The 20,828-nt window shown below is 37.2% G+C and overlaps 1 protein-coding gene across 1 annotated transcript; it reads right to left on the bottom strand.

The window, feature by feature from the left end:
- Positions 1-19,860: 19,860 nt before the first annotated feature.
- Positions 19,861-20,772, bottom strand: LOC145981982 (uncharacterized). Its single transcript, XM_083115502.1, has one exon. The coding sequence runs from the start codon at positions 20,770-20,772 to the stop codon at positions 19,861-19,863; it is 912 nt and encodes a 303-aa protein (XP_082971628.1).
- Positions 20,773-20,828: the final 56 nt, after the last annotated feature.

Here is a 20,828-nt window from a genome sequence, read left to right as displayed (position 1 = left end):
ACCCAACAATCTGGAAACAACCCTTGCTCTTGATGATAAACATGTGAAGAATGGCTCTACAAAAAGTATGTAAGTACTATTGTTATCCAACATTTGACATAAAAGATGTGTTATTAACTAGATGTGTTCATGTTCCCTTCTCTCACCCCCTTTTTTTGGTATTGAGTGTAAGAGAAGGTTTTGTTTATGGGTTGAGTTAAGAGATATATTTAACAGAAATGTTAGTGACGGGTACTTTTTGGTGTGTATTTCTATTACTTGTCAAGAATAACCTAGATGTGAATACCATAAACGATATGACGCACGATACAATATTTCATTTAGCCACGATTAATATAAATAAATTTACCTCGACAGTAAAAATTAAAGCTTTCAAATATTATTTAAAAACTTATGATTTGGATATCGTATGTATACAGGAAGTCGGTATAGAAAACCTTGAGGTAGGAATAGACTATGCAGTGTATAATAATAGTAACCCTCAATTCACAGGAACGGCAATAATTGTCAAGAAAACTATCCTTGTCGCTAAGGTATTATACCACCCATCAGGGAGGATTACATGTGTGTTTGTGGGATCGGTGTGGATATGTAATGTATATGCACCCTCGGGTACTGCAGCAAGGAAGGAGCGCGCAGACTTTTTTTAATACCCCTGTAGCGACAGCATTAGGGGGAAATCGACAACATTTGATATGTGTGGGCGACTTTAATTGTACTTTGTGAAAAGTAGACAAAAACCCCAGATTTAATCCCTGCTACAGTTTGCAAGCTCTAGTGAGTGGGTTTAAGTTAAGTGACGTATGGGAGAATAAACACCCTCACGAGCCAGGCTACACATATATAAGAACCCATTCAGCAAGTAGACTGGACCAATTTTACGTAACCAGCAGTTTACTTTCACAGACTAGTAGAATAACTGTACAACATGTTTTAGTGATCACCTTGGAGTAAATATGGACATTCAGTTAAATATAGCTCACATTAGGAAAGGTCGAGGATACTGGCATTTCAATATACAACTATTGCAAGATTCCACATTCCGTATGGAATTTGAACAACAGTGGAAGAAATGGGAATCCATGAGTTTGCATCAAAATGATTTGATTCAGTGGTGGGACTCATTCCTCAAACCGTACAAAAAATATTTTTGTCAACAATACAGTAAACAACGAATGTCTGACATCTACAAGAAATATAATTTTTATTATGCTGTATTATGTGAACTAGCCCATAAAATCGAAAGTGACTCCTCACAATTGTCCGAATACAAGAAAATGCAAGCTGTTGTCTGGAAGATTTATAACCAAAACTTACAGGGATACAGCTATCGTAGTCAATTACCTATGTTCGATCCTACAGAACTACCAACATTATCCCACGTGTTGAAGGAGCGACAAAGAGAACAACGGAAATTAATCACAGAAATAGAAGACGAGAATGGATGTAAACATACAAATTCAGCGGATATATACCTATATCTCGTCAATCACTTTTCCAGTAAATTTGGGGCCCAGGCTACCACAGAACCACCAGATTTATCGATTCTCGCCAATCACATTCCGAAGATAACAGAGGAAGACAACAAAATGCTGGAGCAAAACTTTACAATGGATGAAGTAAAGCAAGCGGTAATGACAGGAAAGAAGAATAAAGCGGTTGGCATTGATGGCCATCCCATGGAACTATTTCAAACTTTTTGGCCCCTGATGAAGGACTTAATGACAAGATGGGTAAACGACGTTTTTCGGGATCAATGGATGGGTCCCTCAAGCTTGTTAGGAGTTATGGTATTGGTACCGAAACCTGGCCGCTGTCAATCTGCACAACATTACTGGCCAATAACGTTGTTATGTGTAGACTGTAAAATTTACACACGCCTTCTTACTAGTCAGTTGCAGCTATATACAGATAAAATAATTGGTAAACAACAACATGTATTTGGCACCAAAGGATGAATATTTGAATTATTAACTACCTTGAAAGAAATAGTAGCCTTAACACAAGATGAAAAGAAATGTACAACAGCAATTTTAGCATTAGATTTTGCAAGTGCATTTGATTCCATACAACATGATTATCTATTTGCATTATTACGCAAAATTGGACTAGGAGACAAAATTATCAAGGCGATTCAAGGTCTCTATTTTGAAGCAAGAGAAAAACTTAATTTAAATGGAATGCTGACGAAACAGTTTCCCTTGCAACGAGGCCTCCGACAGGGATGTCCATTCTCACTTCTCGCCTTTTGTTGAGTGTTGACACCTATCATAAACTGGCTACAGGATGAGGTAAAAGGAATAGAATTATATTCTCAAACACATCGAATTCTGGCATATGCAGACGATGTGACTATAATACTACAAGATGAACATGATCTGAAATCAGTACAAAAAATACTTGAAGCAACACAAGAAATAACGGGCTTGACAGTGAATTACAAAAAATCGAAAATTCTACAACTGGGAAAGCACCCAACACATTGTTATAGATTCTCTGTCTATGAGATTGTGAAGAATGTGATGATATTAGGAATAGTTTTCGGTACCACCTTAACAGAAACCAAAGTAAAAACATATAATTGAGTAGTGACATGCCTCCGACATGCAACTTTTCTATTTCGGAGACGGGAGTTATCAATAATAGCCAGAGTAACCTACGTTAATGTGTTTCTCTTCTGTAAAGTGTGGTATGTAGCTCAAGTCTTAGAACTTCCCAAACCAAAAGTTGCTGAAATACGGCATATAGCAACACAGTTTATTTGGCAAGGACATGTATTACGGATCACTTATGAGACACTGTGTCTAGCTGAACGGTTTGGAGGACTTAACCTGATGAATGTTGAAATAAAAGCACAGTCACTTCTAACACACCGCAACATAAAACAGTTATTGAGTACAACACGGAACCAGACAGGGCATGTGCTACATTCTTACTTACGAGATGTCGAACTTACAGCCCCTGTCTTAGTGCCTAAATTAACCAGTACTCTCAACTAATTTCAAATGACGATGGTGGAATTTACGTATTTACTCATAGCATGCCCGCAATTACAAAGTGAAACAATTACGGGCAAATTCTTATATCGAATGCAGTTACAAAGACGACGAGTGATGCCAAGAATTCAAACCATGCACCCTACTATCAAATGGTCAAAAGCATGGCGTAATGTAAATGCACGACACATACCTACACCTGTGCGATCTATGTGGTACTTAGCAGTGCATGACAAAGTCTTGACAAACCAGATGGCGCTCCAGCTACAATTGGAAGGAAACGAAGGGTGCGGATTTTTCAATCAAAGTTATACTTTGAAACATAGACTCAGTACGTGCTCCGAAATACGTGATGATTGGCAATACCTTTGCCAAAGGCTAGGAAAAATGTGTCGACTCGCTGCCAACTACTTTACAGTAGACCACATCCTATTTCCAGACTTTATTTTTTATCAAGAACTAAATTACAGGCTGTGCAGTGGATCATAGCTCATTATGTGTATTATGCCTTAAAGAGGAAACCAGGCAAATGTGAAGAATCATTACATAATTATGTACAAAATGAATACTTAGAACTGAACAATTACGACAAGAGAAGTTTGTATGCAAACTTTTTACAAAATGTATTAATGTAAAAAAATAGCGTAACTTTGGTACGATTGTATCTTAATAACAAATGATTAAAGTACTTCATAATGTAATGTAATATATTATGTAAGCTCTGAATATACTGACGAAGAAAGATGGAGAACTTACTTAGTAGAATTACGAAATAATATTGAATTACTGACGTGAATGCCTTATTTCTAGCATTCATATAATCTCTTATGTAAAATTCTATACAGATTGAAACCTATTGTATAATCCACTATGTACCAATTTGTAAGATCTCTTAATTATTTGTGTAAAGTCTTAATGATTGATATTGTGTAATGTAAATTATATAGAAATAACAAAAAAAGTCGGTAACATGCCTGACTACCATGCTAAAGGTCTTGGGTTCGATCCCCGACTGATTCAAATTCGGGAATTTTTCTAACATTGGAAGTGGCTCCGGCATCTACCCAGCATCCAATGACATGGGTACCTGGGGGAAACCCTGGGGGGTACAGGCAGTCAGAGGAGTGATGCTGATCACATCACCCCCACTCACGACCGGATCAAGAAAGTGTGGGGCGTCACCCCCTATACACCTTCATGGCGTGGTGCTAAGCGGAGGGGATCACTTTACATTTTTTTATGTTATAAAGGAATTCACGTGCATATGGTACTGTCCTTGAAACAATTAACAATACATTCCAATCTCTGAATGTCAGGAATTTGAAGTAAATCCAAATGGGAAGTTAATGTTTTATAAATTTTTTCAGGCTAGATTTTTCTGCATTTCCAGAAAATTTAGGCAACATATTCAACTCATTCGACTGTAGATACTTTCATGGTTGTTCCATAGAAGTAGATGGTTTATTTGCATGAGAACCAGTGAGAGTAGCATGCCTATGGTGCTTTGTGCTGCATTTTGGTTTAAATCATTTGCCAGAAGATGCTCGCAAATTATATCTAGTCTTGTGTATTTCAGACATATCAGAGTCTGTTCATTACTAGAATGTGAAATACGTATATTATTTTGTGGATCAACATAAGTAACATGTGAAGATTTATAAGGCTTCTTTGATCGAGATTTTTGCACATTAACTGATGAAGTAGGAAAGACAAAATTACATTTAGTATTTCTTGTAAATTTATGTTTGCCGGACATATGCAATGGAAAAGATTTATCTCCTGAAGCACTGGAAGATGACAAGCAATTTGAAGAATGTTGTAGGAGAATTACTGATTTGTGCTTTATTAAAAATTAAAAAGAAAAGTATGGACTAGAAATTTGCTAGGAAAAAAATCTGGTAATCAATGTGTACCAAACAAGCATTTTAATGAACTCAGATATGCATGTTCATACATGAGATTCATTCACAACAACAAGAAAAAAATAATATTAAAAAAAAAACACATTTAATACACTTGATTTTCATTTTTGGCTAATCATATTTGTCATGTACACATCTCATCACTTTGCATAAATACCTAAATATTAATGAACTGAACACGAATGCACTGCATGTAATCTCTACTTTTTTCTCTTTATTGAGAAACTAACAAAAACAACCAACATTCGGAAAACACAGACACAAGGAGACAAAAAAACTCTCCTTTGCAAACTCACAGGTTGTCTACACATGCCCAAACTTTGCTCTGATTGGCTGTTCCGCAGAATCCAGTCGAGGAAAGCCAGTAGCAATTAGAGCATGGTGTATTCCTCAAAACCAGTGAAGCAGCCAGCCAGGCTGCTAAGACATCCGATCAGGTAGCTAGTTCATCGCCAACTAACTGGATATCCAGATCCATGTGATTCAGTCTTCGGAGACTAGTGGGTTTCAATTAATCCCACCAGTGGCTTGAAGATCTGACTAACACTGAAAACAAAATCGTGGTGTCAAGAGGAAGGTCAGAAACTCAGCCAGACAGCTGGAGGGTTGACGAAACAATCATTGATAAATGGCAGCGTTAAAATCACATACATACAAAGAAGTAGAGACCATGCGTGATAAATGCAGGGTTAATTATATAAATGGAGCATGTGCTCCAAAAAGTTTTATTCTTATTCATAGGATCCGATATCCTCATGTCACTTGTCATCAATGCCAAAGTGGCTTTAGGCAAAAGGTGGATTTAGCCAATATTGGTATATGATCACAGATCTGTGAACACTGATTGATTGACTGATTTGCTTTATTTTTACTTCGTTTTTTGTGCCAGTTTTTGCTAATTTTCGAAGATGGGGATGAGTGATGATATGATGAAATTGATGAATGAACACTCACAAACATCCATGACCAGGCTGGAATTCGAGCCCAGGACCCCTGGCATCATAGTGAGATGTGCTAACCACTCCACCACGGGGACTGGCCAGTGAACACTGAATGTATGAATATACCAACAGGATCAGAAGTTTGACTACCTAAATAAACCACTTTATTTATTTATTTGTTTATTTATTTGTTGATATTCGTAGGAATCCGTGGTTGAAACATGGAGTGCTGACAATGCCAGCCACGTTACCCATGATGCTGATGATAGTTCTGAAATTGTTGCTGATGATGCTGCCTATGAAGCTGATAATATTGTTAATGATGATGATGATGATGATGATGATGATGCAGGATCACACATGTAATAGAAAAGTAGAAGGGAGAAAGGGATGAGGGAAGAAAATGCTTAGACGTAAGGTAAGTGATACCACTTTCATTATTTTCTATGTAAAATTTCTTTTTTTAAGGAAAAATGCAACACATCTTAATACTCATATATTGAAACCCTGAATTTCTTTTCCTCAAAACATGGTTTCAGAACTACTTGAGGTGCCAAAAATGTTTGCTTAATTCTAAATGGCTCCTGATGTCAGTTATTTTCAGCTAAGTCCTTTTCTAGAAAATATAATTTTCTTTATTTCAGAATTTAATATTATTTTTAAAAAAAGTTTTTCTTATATATATTTTAAAATGATGGGAATGCTGCATAATGTCTATTTGTACACACCACATAGTATGGGAACAAACCTGGACAAATCTCTTGATGAACTCTTTATCGAGAACTAAAGACCAAAACATAGAACTGATAGTTAAAATTCCCATATCTATGATAAGAGTTGAAGCTGTACAGGGGGCAATCAATACAACTGAGTACAAAATGTATGACAATACAAATACTCTCAGCTAATCATCCTGGCTGTGATACACATACAAGAGAGCTTTGTTAGCCTGCAAGATTGTAAGATGTACTATGTGGAAAAAGGAGAATAATGCTTAAATATCTTCAAAAATGTTGTTTTGGAATAACAGTATTTACAATTGTAATGGTGTAAAATGTGTGATACCTGTATCTGCTGATATGATTACATGCTTCAATGAAATATTAACCCCCAGTTGGTATATGTCTTTCAGAGTAACACAGTTGGTATACGGTGAGCGTGGGACTCGCATATGAATTTCATTGCTTTTTGTTATTTCTTCGAGTATGATTTTACATTTATCACATTATAAATAGTTTATAAATATAAATTGCCTAAAATATATCACTTAAAGTTTAAAATTTATCTTATTTATTATATTGTAAAAAAATGATATTCTTGTATTGCAATATTACTGATTACCTAGTGTAAGAGACAATTTATCATGAAATCACAATAATTTTTGTAATTTTATTTGGAATATACTTTCGATATTAACAAATTTACACAACATTAGTAATAAATTAAATATTTTATTACTTGTTGATGAAATATATGTACATTCTACTTTGTAGTTTCATCCCGCTCAATATATTGAGGGAAAAGAGCAAGTAAAAAGTAGTCTCATCTTCATAAGAAGTTTGATCCGTGTTGCTATCATTATCATTATCCTCAACAACATTATCATCTGAGCCCTTAGAATCAAAAACTATGCCCAGATCTTCTCCTTTTCTCATCACTCGATTCAATAATTGGTATGATCTGCCCCACATCTTCATGTTGATCTGTACAAGCATCCCTCTCATATATCCAGTGGCGGCTGGTGGTCTGGCTCTATGGGTGTGCACTTCAGTCTCACGTCCAGAAGTGTTATATCACCCCTCCCAAATACTCGCACCCGTTTTGCGTACATAATGATCTAAATGTATTGGCAACCCAAGTTTTGATCACCTTTTACTGAAAATTAGGCTATGACCAAGCACGTATCTAGAAATATGTTTCAGGGGGGGAGGGGGGTCCGAACCAAGTGTCTCAGGAATAGTAATAATAATAATAATAATAATAAAAATAATAATAATAATAATAATAAAAATAAAAATGTTAATTTAAAATAATTAAATTTAATCAAATTATTACTAATTACAATACATCAATTAATATTATATTATTATTACACAATTTGGTAAAAATACTGTATGAGAATAAAGATGTAACAACACATATTCATTACGTAGCTTACCTGTAGTTAAGATCAGAATAATTTACATAAAAACTGGTGTCCTGGCAATGAAATTAATGTCAAATAGATGAATAATTGAATATTTATCGAATAACAAAAATGATATTACATGTAGTTGGAAAAAGTAAGTTTCTGATTAATATTTTATGCATATTATTTTCAGTAGTAGTGTACATAAATCTTCTTTTTAATGCCATTCAAAGCCGTATGATCCCAATATAATCCTTGCCTTCTAAAAAATTCAGATGAAATTAATAACCATAGATTATGCAACAAATGTTAATATTTTCATTACTTAATTTTTATTTGGTCAGTCTTTCGGGAGGTCTGGATCCCTGGACCACCTTAAGTATGTCCTTCCTGTCCCTCAAAGCTGTATGATCCCAATATCATCCTTGTCTTCCAATAAGTTCAGAGGAAATTAAGCAACAAATGCTAAACAAGTATATTTTCATTTAATTTTCGTACTTAATGAGTCTTTCGGGTAAGGAAGGGGGGGGGGGGGGTCCGGACCCCCAAAGTATGTCCTTCCTGTTCATCGAAGCTGTATGATCCAAATATAATTCTTGTCTTCCAATAACTTCAGATGGAATTATACAACAAATGCTAAATGAGTAGGCTATATTTAATTTAATTTTTGTACTTAATAAGTCTTTCGGGGTGGGTCCGGATCCCCTAAATACGTCTCTGGCTATGACAGTTATATTTCATGATTTCTTTTAACATGGATTTTTTTAGAAATTTTAAATATTTCGGAAATTATCCAGCCACTCATGAGAAGATTGATGTTATTGTGCAATATGTAATTCAGTATTCAATAACCTGACAAAACCACTCAAAACATAGAAATACCCATTCACAATATCAATACTATTGTAGATTTGCAAAATATTTTGTAAAAACTTCCTCCCCCGCTCTGCTGATGTTAATGAACAAAGAGAATAATAACATTGGTGTATACCAAAGAAGCCGATCCAACTACCACATGGAGGAAATCAGTTGTAATCTATCTATCTAGTTGTTTTTTTTTTTTTTTTTGTTATTTCTAATGACAGACTGATCGAACCAAGCAAATCAAGCAAAATCAAGAGAATAATAAATCTTAAAGAAAATTACAGTACTCACTCAGTCCACACTGCCCTGCTTCATACTTCAGAATTTTCCTTCCCTTCCACTGTATCCATATATTACTGCAGTTGCTACAAGCTTTGTAGCTAACTTCCCTCCAAAAATTCAACAATGTTAAATTAATATTAAGTCTCTGCTTTTTGCAACTTGCACTGAAACAGGAACAACCTTTTGACATCACTAAAGAATTTTGCAATGCAGTAATAGGCACACAATGCAAATACAGCTGACTGATTGATGTATGCTCCCTCTGCGTAGGTTGATAATTCGGCTACTGCACCACAGGAACCGTTTAATTTGGCCAAGATGCACTAAGCAAAGGCAATACCAGACATGTTTAAAACACCTGTTTCGCTTTCAGTTGCCCTCCTCCCCTTTACCTTCATTCTTGCTCCTGTCATGCTCGGTAAATAATGAGAGGGACAATATACCATTGACTATTTCCCTTTTCTAAAAAATCCCTCAATTTGCAATGATGTATGGGTTGCCTCGACTCTGTCACACAATCTCCAATGGAATGAGTTTGCAACACTACAATTGCTAACACACCGATAGCTGCGTTCATGGGTTTCCTAAATGATGCAAAATCCCCAGGCATGGCACCCAAGCCAGAAGACCCAATCGCAAGCTTGTGATAGGAATCATACAAAAGCACTAGAAACAATCAAATACCAGCTTGGAGAACAGCCGGAGATTCTTGTTTCTTTTCAGCCTGCTTTTTATAACGAACTCGATTTGCAATAGCGCCATATCACTTTATTTCTAATAAATAAATTGTAATAATATTACAGTCTGCGTGTTCGAAATGAGGCAGCAAACATAACATCATGCTTACATTTGTTCGTTCGTGGATTTCCCCTATATCAAGTGTCCCTTGCAATTGTTGATATTGCATGATATACGAAATGCTCCATGGTGATATGGTTAACACAGCTTGCTATGTGGCCAGATGTCTCGGGTTTAAATCCTGGTCTAGACATTGGTCTCATTTGTTATTTCATCATATCATCCTCATCTTCGCGATTAGCCAAAGGTGGCAGAAAAGCGAATTAAAATAAACCAAATCAATCAATCAATTATGGAGATATTTTAGAATGAGTAATCTTGAATTTCAGTCTGCCCATTATTTGTTTTGGTCAGTTTATAAATACTGTGAATCCTTCTTACATCGCAAGTATCATTAATGTTTTGGATTTTGCTCAGGCAAGACTCCCAAGTTGTTGTTTTTAAGTCGTCTCTCTTAACGAGGAACGCTAGTGGCAACACTGCCACGCGCCCCTGCTAGTTATGTCAGAGCAAGTGTTTGCTGTGTTGGGTTGCATACGTACAGGATAGACTTTAAGCGCTTATATCACAGAAACTAAGCCCTTTCGAGGTAAACTTTATAGGGAAACATTACTTGTTTTTATGATATCTACCAGCTCCCAAGCGTTGTTGAAAGAGTTTTGCGACACCTTGTATAGTTTTGTCCGACAGTGCGAGATACAATTTTGATCTTTCTACAAAGTTATCAGTGTGATATTGTGAAGTGAAGAGAAGTGCAATGTTGTCATATTTCTACATCTCCAATTACGATATTAACTTCGATATTATTGTGCTCGGCTGCTTATGTTATCAACACTTTTAGGCCTTTGACCAAGACTGCCACATTCCCGACTGTGAGGGTCAGAAAGAAGAAGCCGAACATGCTGCTATTACATTAAATTGCAAGTTTAATTTCATCTTAACCTCAGAAATTATGTCAGAACATGATAGATAAATAATCAGTGCTGTGAAATTAATAATTTTAATGAGACGGTCGTCAACAACAGAAAAGATATTGGGACTCAAAACAGCATTAAAATTTGCACAACACTTGTTTTGGTCACCTGCAATTTTCACAATTTCAGAGCTTTATTCTCGTGAATCTGGTAAGTAATAATACATAATAATTCCACGCGACTGTACTTTAATTTTTATAATTGTTATTAAATAACTGACTCCTTTTTTATTACGAGATATCACACTTTTCCTCATGAATAGTAAATATGGTTCCTTATGTTATACATACACATTTATCGAGAAGAATAGTTATTACAAAAAATGTTTTATATTCTGTTTCATGTCTCACAACCTCTATGGCTTTCTTATTTACAGGAAATATAATTTCAAAATGGTTGTAACACAAAACAGAAAAGGACGAAAAAATGGGGGGGGGGGGAATGTCTGCTTAATATGAAGAAAACATATGTTAATATTAAGTTATCGGATGGGGCATAGTGTATAATAATAAATATCATGCGTTCACTCACTTAATACATTTCTTCCTTTGTAATTTGGGGAGTTTCTCCGATTTCTACTCCGGCCGTTGAATTACACATACTCGACAGTCACAACAAGAGAGAAACATAAAAGCGTAGTGTAAAAATCTATTTCTTCAAAAATTAAAACACCATGGCAGCTAGGGACGATCAAAATTACGTCAAGTTTATTGCTCTTTGTGCATAAACATACTATACTTAGTCCGTCTGACCTACCCTACCGTTGCCCTTTAATAGACCGTGTTAAAAATGTAAATGTGTTTAGGCCAGTCCCCGTTGTTGCCAGTGCAGATTCACCGGCATACGAAGTAAGAAATGAGCGCTTGTTTTCATCAATTATGCGACGATAGTCAAGAAAGGTATTTGTTAAAGTTCTTCTATGAAGGAGTGGGCATCTAGAATCCTTCGGATGATCAACTGCAGAACAGGTTATTAAAATATGACGTGTTTTTGTGGCCGCCAGTTGTATAGCACACTACGTACATACAAGTATCTCATGTACACGCACGACGAACATTTAGATATATTCATTTATTTTGTAAATGGTAAAGTGAGGGAAATATAATTCTATAAAACTAGTGATATTATTATATTATAAAGTATGCTTAAGTGAATCCTTGCCAACAAATCTGCAGAAGTAATGACACATTAAATATATGTGCTTTCAATGTCACCTTTCCGCCTGAGGGATTTAGGGAAAACCTATGATAGGGCATGCCACTTTCACTTGCACGAATTTACTTCAAGCAACAAGGGAGTTTTCAGACTGAAGCATCAAGTGATATCGGGATTTCACGCAGAAGCATTCGATCTAAAGCAAACCATTCACCAGTGACGCTTGCGCAAATAACAGGCCGGGGCAACACAATGCACTGTATTGAAAAAACGGCCCAGTCCGAGCGACAAGCGACACCTGCAATTTGTCGTTTGGAAGGTGTTGTTTATTTTTTAATGTTGGTTTCCAAGAGACACGTATCGCTACAGTCTGAAAGCTTCCTTTCGAACCAATTCACCACGAGAAAATGCATGTGTCGCTTGGACTGGACTGTTCTTTTCTCAGTACCATACATCGTGTCGCCTCGGTATGTTGTACTCGTATGCGAGGTGAATTGGGTCCTTTAGAGTAAAGGGGCTGTTGCTTGTCGCTTCGGTGTGTAATCTTCGTGCCACTTAAATAAAGTGGATCCTCAGTGAGCAATGAAATTTTTCGAAACGAAGCAACACGACAAGCTGCACGTGTCGCTCAGATTCCCATAGCGTGTATTGTACCACCTTAATTTTTATTTCCCATGAGCGGTAAATGCTTATTTATAGACTAAATGGGTCTGTGTCGGTTCACACTTCGGTACGTACCACTGCTGTCGCGTGTCGCTTCGGTTTGAAACCTCACTAAGAGGCATGATTTTCACTACAACACAATACGCAGATAAACGATCAACATGCTTGTAACAAAATGCAAGTTTTAAAAATTCAATTCGGGTACCAATCCTTTCTCGTTCTGCTTGTATCAACAGGTTCATCTCTCCACATCCTTCGGAAACCTACGAAGTGATACTTGACTCAATAAATGTGTTCTCGATCGAACTGTGCAACCATATGCTACACATCTGACACCCTATTTCCTTGTAAAAGAATCTCCACTTTGCCATTTCATATTAACGTCCATAGCATTGTAAGCATAACCGGATGTTCAAGGGGGACCAGACGAGTGCGCATGCTCCACAGTAGCACCGCCTTTAACACCGTCTATATATTCATTCTTAGGTTCAAGAGAATGTAATTTTCGGAAACTTATGACTTGCTGCATAATCTTACAGGTTTGCTAAATACATTTTTGTTATCGTTTTACATGAGAAATTCTTACCTTCATTGAAAACAACGTTTGAATAACCATCCTATCGCGCTCCAATGTAAAACTTAGGGCAACCATATGACGAAAGACATTCTTTAGGGACACAACAGGGGTGGCGCATCTAGCGGAAAAGTTTGGCAATGAACAGCCCCATTCATTGCTCATCAACAGTGAAGTCATGGTAGTCAACCCCCGGGTCAGGGCAGTGTTGCAATGTTCCATTTGTATGAGATACTCGAACAGTAGGTCCCAATGTAGGTCAAACCACTATGCAGTAACTGCGGATCCGAAAGACACGATACACCTTGTACAGTCACGGACACTTCTGGGTTGTAATAATCACATTGACTTTCAATGAAATTGTTACAACCCAGAAGTGTCCATGACTGTACCAAGCCCCCATTTTATATTAACTGTAAGCAAGGCCATGGGGCCCTTGATCGCACCTGAGAGAGTTGGATGGCCACGGAAAATATATCCTACCATGATGTAAGACACAAAACCATGGGAACATATTGGGTCCCTCCTTCCAGAGAAGCGATACTCAATCTGATTTATAATAAACGGGACTTTTTACCCCTCAAACCCAGCAAAATCATTCCGCCTCCTAGTCAAATCGGCCCACTCTTCAGTGCTTGGGAAACCCCTTTCACAGCGTTGCCAATAGAAGAACCAAGTCATTTCAATCCGGAAGCAGGTCCCAGTGTCACCCACGACTTAGTGGGTCCCGCCAACCACACCAAATTTCCCAGACCCTGTCATCGGGCACACAGAAGTTTGACAAGAATAGGCATCCGGGTGCAGAACACTTGGATCGTCGCAATGACTCCATTTCCAGTTCAGATACTGATAATGAAATATTTTCGGCAGTACATCCCTCTCCACCGATAGGAAATCGGGCCTTCCCTCCTCAACCTTTCCATCCTGAACAATCATCAGTCCCAGAATATGTGGACGGAAAAAATCTCAAGTCCCAAAAGTGTAACCACACTTCCACGTGTCAATTGTTGTTTAATCTCATCGCCCAACTTTGGGAGACGTTAGTCAAGTCACCGCAAGATCAAATAGCCCTTTTACAAAATATCCAAGAACTCACTGCTAACTTAATCCAACTTTTACAATATCACAACTAATCATCATCGGGAGTAAACTAAGTACATTAGTAAGATATTACGTTCATCTTTCTCAGCTCCTTTAACAACGATGGTTTATCCAGGTTCATCATTACTGGGTAAGAGATTTTTTAATTTTCTTTAAGGAAAGACAGGAACACGTCGATATTATGGATATTTTATAGTGGAATATCAATAGTTATTCTGCCCTATAATTAGAATTACTCGATATTATTGCAGATTACCACCCCAGGTAATATGTTTACAAGAAATCAAAGGTACCCAACAGTCACACTACACTCTTTGTGGTTCCCCCACTAAGCATAATGGTACTGTCATTTATGTTCATGAAAATGTACCACACAATAATTTAAGTCTAATTCCAAACTAAAATTAACAAACGACTTCCAAGTAGAAATCACAGCAGTAAGAGTGAAATTACAGAACCGACAGAGTACTATAACATCAATATATGTACCTTCTCACCAGTTATCTCAACGCATCACACCCGACGTTTTACAGGAACTAGTGAGAGAATTACTATATCATATTGGGAGATTTAAATGGACATTCTCCCCTATGGGGAGGAAAAAAACAGGACCGACTAGGGTTAGCGATTCATAATTGGATCATTCAGAATGACTTTATTATTTATAACGATTATGCACCTACTCATTACCCGAGCAATGGAAATACTCCTTTATGTATTGATATAAGTATTTCATCACAGGATTTATTTCCATATTTCACTTGGTATAAAGATTATGATTTACGAGGTAGTGACCACAACCCCACAACTCAATCCATCGACAAGTAGACTTACTCAGCATATTACTGTTCCAGTGAGAAGATGGAGGAACCCGACTATTCAATGGGATAAATTTGCACAAAATTTTCAGCAACTATATCCCAAGGACAGGAACATTCATGTTACTGCAATATCCTACTCTCAATTTATCTCATTGCTTACGTCCACTCTAGATGCTTGCAGGAAAAGACAAACGTTCCGAAAACATGATATCTTTCCAGCCATTCGTTGGTGGAATAGTGATTACGCTAATATTAAATAACAGAAAAAATACCAGTGGAAAAATATGGCTGTACATAGCGATTCTCTTCCTGTGAAATATATTTTTGGAGAAAAAGCTAAAATTCCTTCTACGGGTAACAGCAGACTTCAAAGATGGGCTTTGCTTTTATCAACGTATGATTTTAAAATTGAGTATAGTAAGCATGTGGAAGTAGCAGATCTATTATCAAGATTACCCTTAATGGAAGTACCTGAAGATGATGTTCCTAGCGATGTGTATGTATTTCACTTAGAATGTGAACCAGTCTTGTTACAATGTATTAAGGAAGAAACAGCCAAAGACTTGTTATTGCAGCAGATAAAGTTGTATGTTACTAATGGATGGCCAGCAAAGCTAAATAAAGATCAACAAGCTTCACCATTTGCACATTTTTTCCGGAGAAGACATGAAATAGTGATTGTAAAAGAATGTTTGATATGGGGCAACAGGTTATTTATTCCACGATTGTTGCATGATACAGTCTTGAAAAAGCTGCACGCAAATCATATAGGTTTGTGGAAATTCCAACAATTAGTAAGATCTATGTATTGGTGGCCGCAAATTGATATTGATTTAGAAAGAGAAGTTATTAACTGTCCACAGTGTCAAGCAATTCCGAACAATGCTCCGCAAAATAAATATGTTTGGGAGCAAACAGATAAGCCATTTCAAAGAGTTCATCTGGATTTATTTTATTTTGCTGGTCGCACATGTTTATTGTTAGTTGATTCATGCACACGATGGATAGAGGTTTGGAAAGTTAAATCCACATCTAGTGAAGAAACGATAAACTGTGTTCTGAAAGAAATGAATATCCTAGTGTAATAGCATGTGATAATGGACCTCCATTTTTGGGGAGGAAGCTTAAAGAATTTTGCAATAAGTTATTAATTTTTTAGCCATGTTGCATATTCTAAGTTATGGATTAAATTATTATTTTGTATAAAATCGAACCCACATGATTTATTATATCATACGAGGGTTACTATTTATATTTTGAGCCTAACAATGAAAAAACAGGAATTTGGCATTGAAAACTGCTTTATTGTTTTTCGAAGTATTCTCCTTTATGGTTAATACACTTTTGCATTCATTCGAACCATTTGTCAAAGCAGTTTTTCCAATCTTCTTGAGACACCTCCATAATATGGTTTTTGAACGCATCAACGGCGTCTTCCGCCGACGAAGATTGTTGTCCACGCAATTTATTATTGACATTCGGGAACAAGAAGAAGTCATTGGGTGCCAAATCAGGACTGTACGGCGGATGACCCATCAATTCGATTTTTGGACTGTTCATAAAGTCGGTTGTTAGACGAGATGTGTGACAGCTGGCATTGTCTTGATGAAGAATGATCCGACGGCATTTGTTTGTTTTCCGTATTTGACCGAAGACCTCTGGCAAACAAATTGTTGTGTACTATTCAGAGTTGACCGTTCTACGTTCCTCTAAAGGCACAGTTGCCACATGACCAGTTTTCCCGAAAAAACAGGCGACCATTTGTTTCGATGTGCTTCGAGCGCGAACAACTTTTGTTGGATTGGGTTCATCTTGAAACACCCATACAGTCGACTGCTGTTTACGTTCTGGCTCATATGCATATTTCCATTATTCGTCACCTGTTACAATCTTATATACGTCTTTTGAAGCAACACGATTGTATTTATTGAGCATTTGTTTGCACCAATTGACACGAGCGTCTTTTTGAGTTTTTGTCAAATTGTGTGGGATCCAACGAGAACATACCTTTCTCACAGCTAAATGATCATGTAATATATTTTTATATGCTGGTGGAACTAATGCCTATGGTTGCCTCAATCTCACAGTATGTCACATGACGATCTTGCAGTATTAGGTTTTGCACAGCATCAATGTTTTCTTGAACAACAACTGATTTTGGACAACCTTCGCGAATATCTCGTCGGTGAGCGAATGGCGACCATGATTAAATTCGTTATACCAGCGTTTCACAGTGGCAAAGGATGGGGCTTGATTGCCAAATGTGGAAGTAAGTTGATCGATACACTTTTGTCTTGATAATCCACGTCGAAAATCATAAAAAATCATCACACAAAAATGTTCACGAGTTAATTACATTTTATTGTTGTCGCGCAATTTCCAAGGCAACATAAACAACACAAATGAAGCTATTGACAAAACATTTGAAGTACGTTATGGTCAATAATGCCAGACGATTCCGTGCAAACGTCAAATCGAGCCTAACTTCAATCAGTGTTGCCAAGGCTCAAAATATAAATAGTGACCCTCGTATTATCGTGGTTGGTAATACAACACTTCCATGGAACTTGCAGATGTACTGTTAAAAAATGGGTTAACTATTGTAGGAACAATGAAGAGGAACGGAAAAGAGATTCCGGCACAATTTCAGGCTCAAAAAGAACTTACGGTTGGAACTAGTATATACAGCTTTATGAAGAGTGTCACAATGGTGTCTCACGTACCTTTAAAGAAGAAAGCCGTAATTCTCATTTCAACAATGCATCAATGTCGGAATGAAGATGAAGAAACTAACAAACCAGAGATTATAATTTATTATAACACAAAAGGTGGCGTAGATACAGCAGATGAAAAATGCGCAAAACACTGCTCAAGCCATCGGACACAAAGGTTGCCAATGACCCTGTTCTTCCGCATTGTTGACATGGGCCCCCCTCAATGCATATATCATCCACCAGTCATTCAAATCAAGGAATCTTCTCACAAGAATGAATTTCTTGAAAAGTTTGGCCAAGCAACTAACAGAACCTGCCTTGAGGGAAGGAGTTTTCAACACAAGGATTCCAAGAGAGCTGCGGATGTCCATATCTCGAGTATTGGGAACAGCTATAAACATCTATGAACATCAAGGGGATGACGACAAACTGTCAAGAGCTCAACGGAAAACATGCTTCTTGTGTCCACCAAAGAAGAAAAGGAAGACAAGTTACTTGTGCTATAGGTGTAAAGCACCGATGTGTCTTGAGTGTTGCAAGAAAGTGTGCCTGAAATGTGTGAACAGTAATCCTGAGTGACTGATGTGAGAAGGTTTGCAGATTTTTTATATGTGGCATATACTGCAAAGAGGGACCAGTGGTTTTGAAGGACGAATGTCAAACAATAACTAAGGACTAAATTCAAGTCAATCAGCTGTGTGTAAATACTCAGTTAAGAGCTATTTTGGATTGGTGTATTTGTTTTGCTCAAACTCACAGTATAAACATAATATTTTGGGGGGGAAGTTAAAAAATATTGTTACCCTCTCAAAACTATGTAATTGTGTTCAGTGAATAACAAAGCATAAGACACGATTAAATTCACATAATTTAAAATATGTCTTGATATATTTATGTTCCTTTTTTTCATAGAGGTCCTGTGGACCGCATGACTGTGTTAGTGCCCAAACTGTTCATGACTGTGGTTAAGGGTTAAAGTGTGTGTTGGATCGAGAAAAAAGAGACTCCCTGCTAATATCATTTTGACTATTTTCTCAAGAACATGTACACGACAGAGTAAAAAACATGACAATCTTCATAGTTCATACTTTTTCTGCCCGGGATGACAGTAATATAACACAGCATAGAACAAACAAAATACTGCACAGGCTATTGCCCAGAATACAGAGTAAATAATATTGCCAGGTCCCAACTCACATAATATCTAACATCCTCCCACCTGAGTTGGCATATCAAACAATAATAGTTTCTTAGGTAATTTTATCTCTCTCCCACTACGTCTGGTACAAGGTTTGGTTTCAGTGGGAGGGAGAACGTCTTTCTGATGTTTCTTTTTGGTTTGTGGCTTAGGTAATGAACTCTTCATTGCTTCACCCTCCACTGCAGTCACCTCCAATGGATACAATCTCTGTACAGGATGAAGTAGTTCACCATGGCAAGTTTACAGACGTACCAATCTTGTCACTTGATCCTTACCTGGAAGAATCTCAGTTACACAACCCAATGGCCAATTATATCTTTTCATATTGTCAAAACCAATCAACACAATATCTAATACCCTGACAGACCCACATGCTCTGTGTATGGCTTTTTGCATTAACTGTCCAAGATACTCATTCCTGAAACGATGCCTGATATCTTGTCTCAACTTCTGACAGTAACGGAGACGATTGTTGAGCATTGAAGAATCCACATGGTCACAATCAGGTACACCTGTCTCCCTGATTTCTTGTAAGAACATAGCAGGTGATAGAGGAACTAATTCTGTCTCACTTTCATACATGTAGGTAAGTGGGCATGAATTAATTATGGCTTCACAGTCACAGAGGATTGTTGTCATTTCTTCGTAGTACAAAACTGATTTCCCGAGTGTTCTTTTCAACAGACCCTTCAGGACACGAACCAATCTCTCCCAAAAACCACCCCATCAGGTTGCACTGGGTGGAATGAACTTCCACTGGATTTGCTGAGCTGTGGAATATTCTTCAACTTTCTTCCAATTGAGTGTCATAAATGTTTTCTCAGTTCCTCTAAAATTGGTACCATTATCACTGTAGATTACAGAGGGTCTGCCTCTCCTTGACACGAATCGTCTAAAAGCCTGGATAAAAATCCCAGTTGATAGAGAAGTAACTAACTCTAAGTGAATGGCTCTATATACTGCACATGTAAAAAGGCATATCCATGCCTTTTTGCCATCTTTAAGATAAACAGGTCCTGCAAAGTCCACACCTATTACTTCAAATATATTAGCATCTCTAACTCGATCAGCTGTCAATAGTGCTGGAAGGGTTTCGAGCACTGAACGTACAGCTCTTCTACCACGAAGGAGCCAGAAGTTTTCTCTTAAAATATTTAGTAATATGTTTACACCTGCATGACATGCTTTCTTGTGCCAATACATCATCAGCAATTTAACGACTGGATGTTGTGCTGGAAGAACTATAGGAAGCCTGAAATTTTCAGTATCTTCTCTGGCAATAATTTTGGTTTTCAAACGAATAATCTTGTCCTTGCCCTCATATGTGCACAAAGAGGAAAGGGATTTGTCAGCCTTTCCTCGGAATGCTTCTTGTTGTATTAGTCTTAATACTGCATTTTCTGCTTCCTGAAGTTCGCGAACACCAAGATCTCCAGATCTATGATTCTGTGAATTTCTACTATTATACAAAAATCTTTTGATACATCCAATGAGTCTAATCACTTGGTTATAGTTAGAGAAATATCTGTAATACCATCTAGACTCAGCATCTTGAGCTGTCATACTAAGCATCGTTGATGAAGGTAGCACATTCCTTTTTTCTCTGCCAACTTCCTCCTTGTTGATAAAAAACTCCATCGGTGGCCACTCACACGGATCGCCTTTCAACCAATAAGGTCCCTCCCACCATAATG

Source organism: Lepisma saccharinum, chromosome 2, assembly GCF_977018435.1.
Source record: "Lepisma saccharinum chromosome 2, izLepSacc3.1, whole genome shotgun sequence".
Taxonomy (NCBI): Eukaryota; Metazoa; Arthropoda; class Insecta; order Zygentoma; family Lepismatidae; genus Lepisma; species Lepisma saccharinum.
Note: the sequence above shows the minus strand (reverse complement) of the source record. Positions and strands in the feature narration are given on the sequence as shown.

Excerpts from the sequence above, each read along its gene's own strand:
- LOC145981982 (XM_083115502.1), bottom strand. The coding sequence starts at position 20,772 with ATGGAGTTTTTTATCAACAAGGAGGAAGTTGGCAGAGAAAAAAGGAAT.